General features: G+C 36.9%; 1 protein-coding gene across 1 annotated transcript; it reads left to right on the top strand.

Annotated features, from left to right (window-relative positions):
• Nucleotides 1-4,831: 4,831 nt before the first annotated feature.
• On the top strand, nt 4,832-6,647 carry LOC134661649 (uncharacterized). The gene is made up of 4 exons (XM_063517796.1): nt 4,832-4,868; nt 5,039-5,242; nt 5,641-5,892; nt 6,527-6,647. Exons 1-4 carry the CDS (start codon nt 4,832-4,834, stop codon nt 6,634-6,636), a joined length of 603 nt encoding a protein of 200 aa, XP_063373866.1. The 3' UTR covers nt 6,637-6,647.
• The last annotated feature ends 9,132 nt before the right edge of the window (nt 6,648-15,779 follow it).

Genomic DNA, 15,779 nt, shown 5'->3' with positions numbered 1-15,779 from the left:
TTCTTTCAGACTTGCTAAGTCCACGGTCGTTAAAACTTCCTAACAGCCTCTCTGTACTCAAGACGACCGGCTGCTTTTCCGCCGTTTAAGTTTTCAGCAGTGCGATTTCGTCGCCGCCCCGCTTACTTACACACGGGCTCAGGTGTTTTGGTAAAAAGCTTTATCTTTTAGCAAACTCATACTCAACAGAAATAATTGGTAAAATATAGGCCAATGTGACATGATTCGCTTCAATAGAAGAAAGTTTTAAAAATTATACGTATCTAAGGCTTATGTTATTCTCGCATAACACATTCATTTAAGAATCTGGGTATGTAGGTACTACAGTCGCTATCAAATATGCGGAGTGGCCAGAAATATCTGACAAAGCATATAAGCAAAACGTTAAAGTGCATGTTTAGATGTTTTCGGGTACCTTGGCCTTTCCGATATATGTGACGGCGACTGTACTGTTGTAGGACTTTAACTTACACTCTATGTAGAGCAATGATTTCAAATATGGTCGTCAGAACCAATTAAGATCGAACCGTAATTCCCATTTACATGACATAATAGGTTTGCAGAAGAATTAATGAAGTTCGTCAAAGACAATTTATCAGAACGACAATCTCGATGAGTGAAAGGCGAGTTCGCCGAGGCTATTTCGCGCGCGAGATAGTCTATTGTGAGAGCTCGCAGCCGAGCCGCCAGCGCAATCCTAATTGATATCAATTACCCTCCCGTCTTTCAAATTCCCTTTGAAACGAACTTAGATTTCCAAACTTCCAGCCTCAAAACTGATGTCCAATTCCAAGAAAGTTAAATAGGTTATTGTAAGATGTGGAATCATTTGCTAATTGAAACAAAATAGTGCTAATAAGTTTTTCACTACACCAGCTCGTTAAGGCTCCTTTATCTAAAACTGATGTCAATTTTTGCATTTTATCAACAAGAGTTGCAAAGTATTCTGATGCAAATTATGATTTGTATTCTCATGTTGGCTGGTGGAATCGACTTTTATGTGGTGATACTCGTATTAAACGATAAATATTGAATAATTTTCATTAGTATTTTCCTCGTATTGGTGTACTGAAACTTTTTGTGTTTCACTCGGGAGGAAAACCTGTTTAATCCTCGTATTTAAATTTTATTTAAACTGTTAAAATAAAAACGGCTTTCAAACATTTCTAAATAACCTCAATATTCAAATATATCAAAAAACGGCATTCGTTTCATTTGGAGTTAGTAAGTAAACACATGAAAATAAAGTTAAATAATTACATAGGCATAGTCAACGATTGGGGTTTTATTGTCGGGAATGAAAATTCAATTAAAAATCCATACGCATACATTTCTTATTAACAACCGCTACATAAATAATATAATCGTAGGTATACTCGTATGTACATACATTGCTTCAGGCTCTGTGAACAAAGTTAACATGTGTGCTTTTGGAAAAGGATTTTACTATTGCGTATTACTTTTATGTAGTGTGTATTAAAACCAATTTTAATAATATAATTTTGCAAAAGGAATTAGTTCCCTAATTTATAATCCAGGCTAATAGAAATTTTAATAGTGGTAAGCAAATATATGACATTTAACCTAATTTTTTTCCGAAGTAAATTTTTATGAAAATATGTAACAGAAATTTGTACGTAGCTGCTTATTAATGAGTGTGAGATACGGAGCAATAAAAGTAAAATTGGTTTGTTTACACTATTTAAACTTTCTATAGGTCCAAACGCAAGAGTTATTAGGTATATAATTATAATATTACGATTTCATTGGCTTAGCTTTTGTTCTCGTGTCCTTTTGTTAATGTCATGTTAATTTATATAAATATAACTCATATAAGGTATATTGAGATAAGTGCAGACTATTTTTCAATTAGTTCGTTGGCAAGCCTTCACTGTTTATTTTTAACCGACTTCAAAAAAAGGAGGAGGTTTTCATTCGTCGGAATATTTTTTTATGTACTTAATCCCCGATTACTAGAAGACGCCTGGCGGCCTAGCCAAGGTGACGATCGTTATCGCTTCATCGTCGAATCGCTTTGTGTCTCTCTATCACTCTTCCATATTAGTGTGACAGTGACAGTTGCGTTTCGATCGCTACGGAGCGTTAGCGATTGGCACGTTGGCTACGCGGCCTGAACCGATTCCCATACAATAAAATTTAGCGAACACTTTAACGGTGATAGACGGTTTGGTGCAACGTGTCCAAAGTGTGATATACAAATATGGAAGCCAAGGAAATGGCGTTGGTACATTTGTGACTTTATAACAAAAATAACGCTTAGGTTTATAGGTACCTAACAGAATTATCCGCACTTATCCCTAATCCTCATTCATCCATACCTCAAGTTCAGCAATCTTTACGTGATTGATTGACGTGATTGATTGACGTTGTAATGTGGTAAATGTCCACTTTTAGTGTTTAGCAGTAACGCTTTGGTTTACTGCGACATAAACGCATATTGCTTGTGTCAGCGCAACCTAACGTGTATAAAACAATAGGCATTTAGAGAATAAACGTTCAGAATGTTCTTATACTATCACACATAAGGTGTTTCACTTCCACTAACTCCTCACCCGACTCTGCTCGTCAATATACTTACCATAGAAGAAACTTATAATATTTGATGGCGATCCAGACCAGTGAACCAACAAGGAACTAACACTCAAGAAAGAAGGAAAAATCAAGCAAGAAAAGAAAAAAAAGAAGAACCACTTTTTCAACACCAATCCACGCAGTCAGAACCAACCAGCTTATCAAGAATCAAGAAACAACCTGAGAAGAACCAACCAACATCAAAAAGCGGAAACCGCGTTAAGAAAAGAAATTAAGAAGAGACGAAGAAGGAAGAGAGAAGAGCGTTGTCCAGGGTTATCCCGGCTCGCAAATCAAGAGGTGTCCAGGGTTATCCCGGCCCATTTCAAGAGGAGTCCAGGGTTATCCCGGCCCACTAACATCGTCGTAAGCAGAGCCAGCCATACGAAGCGTCAAGCTCGCCAGGCCACGCCAGCAGCAGCAAGAATGCCGGACGCGAACTCGCACCGGACCGAACGAAGACGAAGCCGAGGACGGCCAGCCACGCAGCAATAGGATGTAAATCCTACATGTAATTTATGATTTTAATTAATTTTCTCTAAAAGCCAGCATTTTTTTTCCAATTCAGTAGCAGTCATATTTAAATCATTCATAATTATTAAAGGTTGTCGCTAAACTCAATTTCGTTTCGAGCATAAATAATTTTCATAAGAAGTCATAATATAATATAAAAATTAAAAGTGTCGAATAGTGTCCTCAATCATGTATGTTGCAATTTGCAGCGCGTGCCATACATTGTGCGCACGTCGACAGAAAACTTAACTAGGCCGCGAGACTTTGCCGCGAGTTAGAATATTTTAATAAGCGATGAATGAAATTTGATACATCGCATAACGATTAAATAATTAACAACTCAATTCAATAAAATTATTTTATTGTTTCTTAGTAATGATTGATACTTTAGCTACGTGTCGGACTGATCACCTGATATACAGCGAAAGTTTGATTTATTACATCATTTTTTTTAATTTTGGAAGTTAAATACTAATGTTTATTTTATAGAAAGCTTACAGTACGGTACAAGTTTGAAAGATTTAAGGAGTTTAGACACATTTATTTATAAAATGTGACCTTATAGCTAGAGCACTAGTCCTTCGTACTTGATCATAGTGTGATATACAGTATCCTCCGTGAAAGTTGTAGGAGACTTATTGTCTTAATGTATTTGTGTCTCTAGGTACAGGCAGAGCCGTACAGCCTGGCCTGATATGCCATTTTATAGAGTTGATAAAGGGTGACCATGCCCTAGGTGTTTATTGAAGAATTGCTATGGATAGCATTGATAGGTGAAGGGTGCGCACAGAGGCGCAACCCAGTTATGTCCTTGATCATAGTCGACCTTATAGGTGTCCGTGAAAGGCTTAACATTTAATACGGCATTAGTTTATTTTATTATCAGAATTATGGGAGATACCGTAACTATAAACAGCGAGAGTGAATATTTTAAAGTTGAATACCAATTGTTTCTAAATGTTTTAAAGTTGAATAGTAAATGTTTTAAAGATGAAGAGTAGGTAAATGTTTTTAAAGAAGGAGATTTATATTTCATGAGAAAAGGAAGTAAATTAATATTTTAACGTTTGAGAGATGACAACATTTTAAGTGATGATATTTTCTTATTAGCACAACGATTTTTTTTCTTTTCCTTAATAGGACTACGACACTTACGACACATAAGAACCTAGCTAAATAAAGATTGCTTGCATTATACCTATATAATTTGTTAATATTTTTTTTTTATTAATTTCAGAAAAAATTGTAAGCAAGTAACATGCGTTTAAATTTTTTCTTCTGCCACCCCGGCGGTGAGAGGAACTTTCGGGGGAGGTGTAATGTGGTAAATGTCCACTTTTAGTGTTTAGCAGTAACGCTTTGGTTTACTGCGACATAAACGCATATTGCTTGTGTCAGCGCAACCTAACGTGTATAAAACAATAGGCATTTAGAGAATAAACGTTCAGAATGTTCTTATACTATCACACATAAGGTGTTTCACTTCCACTAACTCCTCACCCGACTCTGCTCGTCAATATACTTACCATAGAAGAAACTTATAATATTTGAACGTGACCAATGTCTTAAAAGAGGAGTGGCATTTCATTTTTTTATCTCTCCTTAATTTGGTGCTTATTAGTTGTCAAGATTATTGCGCCGTAGCTCCATAGTACCTATGTTCTGGTCTTGGTCGCGTTTTACTTGTACAAGCTATAAGGGTTCCTGTTATTCTCTCTTTCTAACAATGATATTTGATGGACAGAGAGGCAAAGAAAGAATATGTACCGTCGAATTCATAAACTTTACATATTACAACGATCCAAAATATACCTATTTACGAGTAAAAATACACGACCTTAGTGTCAGTTTCTTAGAGGCGTGTAATATATTTTTGGAACATTGACTTGTAAAGATGTTTGTGAAGTCTGTAGCTTTATAAAACGCGACCCAGGTGTGGAGTGCATTCTCGCGCGCTCGTGCAGCAGGGCGCGTTGCTCGCGCACGCTGGCGCCGGTGTGCGCGCTGGTGGCCGTCGCCGCGGCGCGCGACCTCCGCTTCTACCCCAACGATTGCCATCTCAATAAAATACGGTGCCTTCTCAATAATTACCTCAAAGATAACTTGATGCTAATGAAAACTAAAAATGAATATAAAGGTAAATTAATCATATTCACAAAGTAAATTAATCTTATTTGCAAAATGTTTGAAATCACCCATATTTCTATCGAATAAGAGTCCATTTTCGGAACAACACGACATTCAGATGCTATTCGGGATTACCCGCGTACACCTTGTTCATAACTAGCTGCTTCCGCGAATTTGTCTGTGTGGAATGGTGATGATGATTGATAAAATCTATCCTGTTTTTCCCGGGGCCACTAACTACCAAATCTAATCTAAATCGGTTTAGCGGTTTATGCGTGAAGAGATAACAGACAGACACAGTTACTTTCACAATCTTAATAATATTAGTAGAGATTATTATGCTTTCGACTTTGCATGCTATTTAATTGTAAATATTGCTGAAATATCTTTAATGTCGACTTTTTACAGTTACAGTTAAGCGACTCCCTGATTACGTTTGTGGTGTAGAAAAGCCAGTGGAGGTAACGGACGGTAGACGTTACATCGATCACACTATAGTGGGGAGCAGAAACTTTTGCAACCACACGTGTCCCACACACTGCACTGACATCTACGAACCCGTGTGCGCCATGATCTGGGACCAGAATATTAAGAACCGAGGAAGCCATGTTTTGGTCAACCACTGCCATGCTGACTTGCTGTCCTGTTCATTACAAGCGAGTAAGAGACCGGCAATTGAATTAAAGCCTGACAAGATTCTATTTACCCCGAGTTTCGATAATCAGCTTACATAGGGCAATACAATAATATACTTAAGTCATGTATCTGTAGTAAAATATAATGTCAGTACCGATCATGTAAACGAGTAATTTACATTGTTTATAGGAATGCTACCAATCCTTCGTGCTTTTATCGATGTAAATGTTTTATTGTATTCCAAATAATTCTTGATATAGTCGTTTATAGAGTCTGTGCGGAAAGAGAAGAGTCGTGGAATGTGTGGGGCCCAATACATTCCATCTCTTCCATACATTCCATCCATTCACAATCTTTTCTTCATGTTTACACCGGTGACATTCGATGACTTTCAACATCTGATGTCAAAGAGTCCTTGCCAGCAAGCAAATTAGTAGGTACCACCGAAAATCCGCCACCTGTGAAGGCCAGATAAGATCTTGTCAGGAAAGGTATATTATTCGCGAAATGCTAGCGACTACTAACTAGCTTCTGTCCACGGCTTCATCTGCGTCGAATGATGATTTCTCTCTTTTATATAAAACTATCCCAAATCAATTTGTTTTACTTACTAAATATTTCTCGTACCTAATTAAACTTATTCATGCTTTGTTTTCAGCTGTTCAGATTCAGACTATTGACTATTGCTTAGGAGCAATGACTCAGTTTGCCTATAATGCAATGACACAGGCCGCCGCTATGAAAAAACTGGGGCTCATCACCGTTTGATACTTGTGATACAAACCAATCATGTTTTACACTATTACTTATTTGATTACTTAATTAAATCCATAAGGAGATTTCCTAATACAGCAGTATATTCCATTTCCACCTGCTCATATTGATTTAATATCTCATTTTAAGTTCTTCCTCCTTCTATCCTCCTGTAAACACTAAAGATGGATCATATAGGGCAGACTGGGGTCAATTAAACCACGGGGTACCTACCGATATAGATGCATGTTTTTAGGTGTACCTACACAGGAATGTGAATTAAGCGTGCCTCGACCTGGAGGTCAATTCGAACTTACATTTTGACATCCAAATGATATTCTAAATAATGTCAATTTGTTATCATTCGCCCGTGGGTCTCGCTTGCGTCAATACATGTCGGACAAGTAGGAACATAAGTAATAATATTTTTTATGAAATATATAATTTACTTAGCTAACATGCTACATATTTAGGAACCCTTTTCAATGTAGATATGTCAAGTGTACAAATTAGTCCGAAATTACAAATAAATATTCACGATACTTCATACGGGTACTTCGTTGTAACTTCAGTGCCTCAACTAAAATGGAAATATTGATCTGAGGTCAGCGCAATTTAAATTACGAGCACGTCCAGCGGTTGTTCTCCGACAGTGTTAGCTGGATTTAACGGCATTTAAGTCCACTTGGGGGTTTGGAAGGGATCCAATAAATCCTGACTGACCTTAAGTCTTAAATAATTACAGACTTAAAGTGTCCCGTGTGTTGAACGGCCATTGATTTAGGTTCTCTTTTTATAACTCAAGTGCGGGTACGACCACGCATAATGATACTTCCCTGCCTTGGCTAGTATTTAGTCACTCTTCTGGTGGTCTTTGATCTCACATTGAAAACTGCGACCAGGTACTGCATTTGAATCAGAATCAAGGACATAAATATAACTGTAATATAATACATATTACTTTTCCCGGCAAGAGGGCAATCTGAAATCAGTCACTGGTGTATGTATGCTCAGAAAATAAAAGGAAATCGTCGCCTTCTTGCCGACAAATGGTACCATTTATCAGCAGAACGGGTAATGGGTTTGATCCGGCCAACCTGTCTCCACCAATACATTTTCAGTCATTAGGTAGGAATCAGCGACGGCCAAATCAAACTATGGAAAAAGGTGAAGATAAAGTATAAGATGTTGGCAAATAATAATAACACTAGAACATTAGACAATTAAATAAAATACATAATGTACACTATACCTATTCTAAATTCATTCTTTCATTTCCTTAGAAAAGTGAGTAAATGGTTAAAACTGACGGAATAGATTGTACAAATAAAAGTAAGTATCTCGATAATTTACACGATTTTGAGGCGCTGTTAAGCACGATAGTCGTACGGTGTGCACGAGACAGTGTTACGCCATCCTATAAGCCAAACCACGGCCGTATTGTCGCCAAGACTTGCTTTGTCAGAACTTAAGGGAATTTAAACGACAACGCCCGCCCTCGGAAAGCTCGCGTCACTACTCCGCCGTTTTTCTTTTACAGGCCATTAAATGTACAGTTCCGAGGCTTATGCGACAGCTATTACTTCAGTCATAAACATACACCATAATCCATAAAACAAAATGTCCCTTACGCCAGTTTTATTCATTATTATAAATAATTTAGTATTTCATATGACAACAATAAATCAATTTTATTCGGAAACAGAAATAAGTGCTCAACTCGAAAATGTGTGTGTAACCTACGTAGGTATATGTAAATCTTTTACTTTTTGAGCAGACAAGAGCTTAATTTACATAATATTTTTTACGAGTCACTCCTAAAATCACAACTATGTAAAAATCAATTTGTGGCATAAAGCGAACACAATGCTTGTGTTATAAAATGTTATATATTGTAGATCTAAAATATTCCTGTCAGTAACCTAACAGTATGTAAGTATTTAATCTGTAAATAAAAGAGTTTACTTTGCCAGTTCATTTTGTGTACAAACGTAGGCCCAGAACGTGATCAAAAAGCGGGACTGGTGTTTGTGAATTAAGTTTGGAAGCCTAGTTACAGACAATAAATACGGTGGGTACTAACCAACAGATATTGCGGTCGGTCGGTATGAAACGACGTACCTAGTGATGAGTCTGTTCCCCTCTTAATGGGGTCTTATCTCGGCATTTTGCCATGGCTCATGGGAACCTGGGGTCCGCTTGACAACTAATACCAAGAATTGACGTAGGCCTTATTGGGATAATAAGGCCTAGTTTCCCCTCTGGGTTGGAAGGTCAGATGGCAGTCGCTTTCGTAAAAACTAGTGCCTACGTCAATTCTTGGTATTAGTTGTCAAGCGGACCGGAGCCATGGCAAAAAAGTTCGGTTTCCTCAGGATGTTTTCCTTTACCGAAAAGCAACTCTAAACAGCTAACAGCTGTTCCCCTCTTATATAAAGAGCTTTATGTAGGCAGTAGTAAGTTCATTATGATCTTTCGTTTTTCGTTTACTATTGTATTGATCTCCGAGTATTAGGTAATATCTGGGAGACCGAGCTTTGCTCGGAAGCTATATGAAAACTCAAAAAAGCGCGTTTTCCCAGAGATAATACCCAGCTAGACCGATTTTTCGCCCCGTTTTCGTTTCGTTTCGAAATCGTTAGAGTCGTTACCGAGATCCCCGAAATATATATACAATAATTGCTCTTTTAAAGGTATAAAATATTTGGGAGACCGAGCTTTGCTCGGAAAACATATAAATACTCAAAAATGCGCGTGTTCCCAAAGATAAGACCTAGCTAGATCGATTTTTCGCCCTCGAAAACCCCCATATAACAAATTTCATCGAAATCGCTAGAGCCGTTTCCGATTCCGAGATCCCCGAAATATATCTTCTTCTTCTTCCTCGCGTTGTCCCGTTTCCTCACGATGTTTTCCTTCACCGAAAATCGACTGGTAAATATCAAATGATATTTCGTACATAAGTTCCGAAAAACTCATTGGTTTGAACCCGCGACCTCCGGATCGGAATTCGCACGCTCTTACCGCTAGGCCACCAGCGCTTCCCCGAAATCCCCGAAATATATATATTTATATATTTATTTATTTATATGTATAAACCTACGTTGTCAAAAGAGAATATAAGTATACCTATCGCTTCGAATGACGATCCCTACGACAGTTCATTAGTTTGTATTAGTTAGTTCTTAATTCATTTTTAAATTGAGTTGATGTCATGTGGAGTTGATGTTTAGCACCCTAATTTATTTAAAAATGTACCATTTATTTAATAAAATTACGGTTAAATAAACTCATTCGTTATTTTTCAAATCAAGTGCAACCAAAAGAGACGCGGTTGTTTTTCGGTAATGTTTATAAACATCAGAATATAATTTTTGAAGAGTACGACTATTTTTAAATATATTTTTCCTAATCTCTTACCACGCTAAAATTTGTCTCTAAAGTTTTTTTATTGGACTCTATTCAATATCAACGAGTGTTTAACTCTTATATGGGATCAAAAATTCAAAATAGAGGAGACGTATGGGATAGAATAAATTTAGTGGACAATGTTAGCGATGGTATTATGTTTGAATATATGTAATAATTTTCTTTATTGTGTTCAGTATCAACAAGCCGGCCGTGGGCGGCAAGATTGTTTCAGCAAAAGGAGTTTGAGTGACGGGGGCGCCGTGGTGCTGCCCACGTGTCTGAGCAAAGGGCAGCCACGCACATAAATAGTAGGCGCTGCCGTCATACCTTTATATTTCACATTTTTACAAACCTTTGTTAAACTTGCCGAGTTAGTTATTAGGTATGTTAGCTAAAGGTCATGGTAATGAAAAGAGTTGACTGTGTATGTATCATACGCTCGAGCGTAATGAATGATCACCGCTACAACACAACCACAGCTACAAACATGAAAACCTGCATTTTTACTAACTCGCGGATATTCTATTAAAAATGTTAAACCCAATGAAAAAAATACAATTATTGTAATTTATTATCTTGCCTAATATTTCGAAATAAAAGCTTTACATCTAAAAATTCTAAACCCATGTCATCCAGAAAAAATAAACTTTTCTATAAGACGATCTTAGTCGCAGAATATATTTACTAGTGGTATATTATTTGGACTTTATTGTTGATTTTTGACCGACTACATGGTTTGTCATGGCGGTAATTAGTTTGCGTCGTGAGCGGTGTAGTTTATTGAGCTCAATTACCTTAAAATTGATAAACGGGATGACTCATCACTGCAAAAATCAATGGGTTTTAACCAGGGATCGGATACCGGTATTTTTTGTATGGGAACGGAAACGGTATTTTTTCGTTCTTTGCTAATTACTTCATTTCTAATTGAGCAATCTAATAATACGAAGTCGTAACCTAAAAACACAACTGAGTCCTACATTTCGAGTATAAAATAATTCGAAAAATATGGTTATTTCTAAGTTTTTGCACAAAACCGGTTCCGATCCCTGGTTTTAACACAAATCTCACCAAATAATAGCCATTTTTTAATCACAGTATAACAACATATTAATATCTCTGAATTACAGATGGAAGGATCACGTGGCAACTGAGTCTGTTCTAGTTCTAAGCGCGGCACAACTCTCTAGTGGCACAGCTATACTAACGAAGAGACTTCTGAGGTAGTTTGGGCAAGTTTATCGAATAGAACGGACTTGTATTCCATGTCAAATCCTGCTAGGAGAGGTTGCAGACACTAAAAGGCCGGTCGGAACCGTGATATGGTTGCCTTTTATATCTCATGCAACCAACGATAGAAAATGGCCGTAGGCCGACCTATGCGACGACGTCATGTTATTAATGATGGTCAATCCAAGCACCACGATGCCGTTTACCTCTTTAAAGAGAGACGCATGAGGAGCCACGAGCAGATTGCAACCCCCACCCATCTGGGGGAGTATATTACACCTGCAGCGTGTGTGGATGAGGGATCATCTCTAACGTAGGGCCACAGAATAAGTAATAGTATTATCACGCACCGCCCCGCCCCGACTCGGATTACCTCGCCCCGCGACAGCAGATTGCCGCGCTTTTGCCGCGCGCTCAGTTCGGTTAGCGATGACGGAATGTTCAAAATGCCGGTGTAGTGTGCTATGTACGGGTACTGAGTGTACCCTATGAGTGTGTGTGTTATTTTAGAAATAAATAATCAAGTTTTTCCATTTAAAAACACGAAATGTGTTATAAGTCAAAAAGGCTAAACTTTTGCATAAAAATAATAATATCGTACGTCACATATTATAGCTACACGCCTACCGATGTTTTTGTTACTGAATTAAAACCCGTTCGTTGAATTTACGAATGTTAAGTTAACATTTTAATGTAAGTAGTAAGTACCTACACATTCTACACAGATATTACTCGTAAATGTTTTAGTTTTACACTCTTTTCACAAAAAAGAACTTATGCTCGGAATATTAGCGTTTAAAAAAATATAATTAATTAGGTATGTATGTTAGGTTATATAAAATCAATAAGTATCAACAATAATGTTAATATAATAATGGCGTAATAAAACAATTGGAATACGTTTTGGTAGTTAAAATATTTCGGTTGAATTATCCAACGCAGCGGGCGACTCGGCCGGCCTTGGCAAGCTTCGGCTTAGCCTTCCCAGCGCGCCGCACGAGTTTCAGCCCTAAACGACTCACTCACACAATGACGCGTGTACAGACGTGCTGTTCACACATATAAACGCAAATGATTTTCGATCTATGGCGTGTCCGCCCTGTGGTAGGGTTATACAGCCACGAAAGCCAAGTGTCGGTACCATGATGCTGTTTAAAACATCTAACATAGATGAAAAGGCCTGATACTACTACTACATACACAGACCTCAGTTAATACAATAAGTGTATTTATATTTTGTTGACTTGTATCCTTAGAGCCGTAACTTGAAAGGTTTTGCCTAAATAACATTACACAAAAAACACTAAATCGGCATAAGTCTCGCTAAAGAAAAACACCAGTGAACTTAGTTGAAACTTTGTTATCGGCTCGAATTATGTGCATGAATATGTCCAGAATTGAGTTATAAAGGGACCGTATTTCGGGTCGTGTGATGTAATTTTCAACGGAGCGACTTAAGAACGGGGGAAAGTATCGAGCGTCGTCGACGCCGGACCGAGAAGTTTCACGTGAAAACGTTTTTAGCGTTCGACGCGCCGTCCGCTAACTGTCCGACGCAGCTTTGGGAACTCACTTTTCTTTTTGCTTTTACATGCCTCAGAAACTATTTTATTGAGTTGGCAATGAATTATGTTTTTATACAGTAATTGTATGTAGTATTATATGTAGTATGATGATATTATTATATGAAATAGACTCCAACAAGATATCGTTATATGCTTAACGGTACAAACCTTGTTTTATTAAAATATTAATCTAAATATCGCCCGCTTTCATATGCGCTATTATATGTAGCTCTATATACACGCAGTCAATTTCGCAAAAACTATTGCTTACGCATATATTTTTTAAATGATAATTTATATAATATTATTTGCTTACGGGTGGTAGTTTGCAGGATTTCTGCATACTTTCAAGTATATTATCTATAGTATATCTCATTGGAATGTCATTAATCAATGTTTATTAATTATTTACATACCGTAACCGTATCTTTGCCGACTTTTAATTATAGTAACAATAACTTTCAGAAGAGTTATTTATCATTGATGAATATTGCGAATGATATCTTATGCGGCAAGCCAAGCAGCAATTAGTTTTAGCGCACAGCTTCGCTGAAGTGGCGGTGAAGTTGGTTTAACGACATTACTCCCTAACACCCGAGAGCGCGACATGCTGATACCTAATCTGCAAGTTTGATTGTTTGTTACACAATGGATATTTACTTTACCTCCACGTTGTACGAGTGGAGAAACCTATCTAAATATTTTAATGGTAAGTGTTTTATTTACAACGGTACAGCATGTAAATTTTGTAATAAGATAAGAACACTTAATCATGTCGAGCTTATAAAACGATACCAGTGAAGCATAAAACGACAATTACTTATGGAACGGTTCATAAAATCTTAATTGTTATTATACCTCTTCATGTTAGTGTAAATTCGTACCTACCACGAGTAGGTGCTGTCGTTATTTTGACTTTAATATTTATTCGTTTTGAATTTTAAAGTTACAAACTAGTTTACTAAAACGGAATTAAAAATAAGCAAAATATTCTGATACACTATTAGTCAAGGAAAACATAGAGAGTAGTTAACGGCACCAATCATGGGATATTTAACATAATGTTTGCAGTATTTTTGTTATTTCACCAAGACCGTTTATGCGTTAAGCATTGAATGTCCTATTTGTCCTTTATGTTTTCGATCTATTTAATGAAAGATATACTGGAATTGGTTGAAATAATATTATCAAATTACAACTACTTTTTTTGCTCGAGTCATGGGCAGTATGGCGCCAGCATTAATTTTAAAACTATTATAACTATATCAAACTTAAGCAGCTTTATGGTTCTGGTTTATGGTAAAATGTAGCCAGTGTTTAAAAACTGATGAGAAATACTATTATAAAGGATTTGTTTATTCTATACTATCCCATTACTGGTGCCACTTCCATCATCACCGAATTCCGAGGCCTATATTTCCCCTAAGCTGAGTTAAGATGCATCCTGAAAAGAGTAAACAAAAGGACCAGAGAATTGACGTTTTATTTGAGACATGTGACTTAGATTATCTAAAATACAAATGGAATTATTGGTGATGCTTACAGCGAGGGGAATCGAATTGTCATGGCGTGGCGTGGTGGTGGGCAGGACCGTGGTCGCGGTCGGAAAATAAACGAACATGTGTAAGGGCGGCGTCACACATTGCCGAGCACGTTTCCCAACCCAGGGAACAGCCGCTCGAAAAGGAATCAATTGATACCCGAAATCACGTGTTCGTTCGACATGACGTGACGATAGAGAGACATGCTGCTCTATATATTATAGACCCCAAAAAACGAATCTATTGTGAGGTACAATGATGATAGTATAAATAAGATAGAAATATAAGTAGGTACTTAAGTAATTTTTCACCACACCAGCTGGTAAAGGGCCTCATGATTGTTCAAAAACAAATGAGAAAGTTGAGTTTTATCTACAAGAGTGGCACAGTAAATTAATGAAAATTTTAAGTGCTGGCTGGTAGAATTGACTTTTGATGATGATTTTGAATATTTAATCAATTTCATTAAGGGCCAGTTTTGGCATGTATAATTGTATATAGTATATTGTACGTATGTGTGTATTTAAGACGTGGTAATACAAGTATTTCTGGAAAATGGAAATACATATTATTAATAAAAATGGCATCAGTTATTTGTTTAAATCAAACCAAATCAAATACAAATGAGGTTATTAAAATTAATTTGTATTTGATTTTGTTTGATGTTTAAATTTGAAATCTTTCGCTTGCTCGGGTATCAATATTAGCACGAGCGCGCTAGCGGTTATACAACAACGTTGCCCCCTTGTAAAACAAATAATTATTACTCACGTCATTTATTAAATAAAATCGTTATTAATGATACTATTATATTAATAATATTTCTGTTTTCCATCAATATCTACTTGTTACCATGTCTTAAATACACACAGTAAGTATACAATATACAAGTATACATGCCAAAACTGGCTTAATGAAAAAGGGCCATGTCAGAGAGGAATAGAAAACGCCATTTGGACCATACGCTAAATATAAAAGGACCGAATACATTTGTACTAGTTAAACTGTGTATGTACTCGGACATTCTCTACGATCCCACACGAAAACTAAATTGCTATATGTAGGAATAGGAGAACCGAGCGTTCCCTAATGTGCTGTTTATAGTTTTACCACCACATTTCGTTGTAGTTGTATTGTGTCGGTACTTTAAAGGCTTGGTCGCCGTTTCGGTCCTTTCTGAACCTTTATGTCACCACAGACAAGGTCCATTGCGAATTTACAAGGGCAGGTCCGTGCAACGAGTGGAGCTTACATACTTAGCCCGCTAGTTAGATAGCTATTTACAAAATTCACTTGGGCACACAAAGATTATTCATCAGTTTCAACTTTACAAGAATATATTACAGGCAGATATGGTTCTTAAGTATGAAACTAAAACGTGGCTTTTCATCAGATAAGGGTCCTTATACAT

This window comes from Cydia amplana, chromosome Z, assembly GCF_948474715.1.
Source record: "Cydia amplana chromosome Z, ilCydAmpl1.1, whole genome shotgun sequence".
Classification (NCBI taxonomy): domain Eukaryota; kingdom Metazoa; phylum Arthropoda; class Insecta; order Lepidoptera; family Tortricidae; genus Cydia; species Cydia amplana.
The sequence above is the reverse complement of the archived record's forward strand: the minus strand, read 5'-3'. Positions and strand labels throughout refer to the sequence as shown.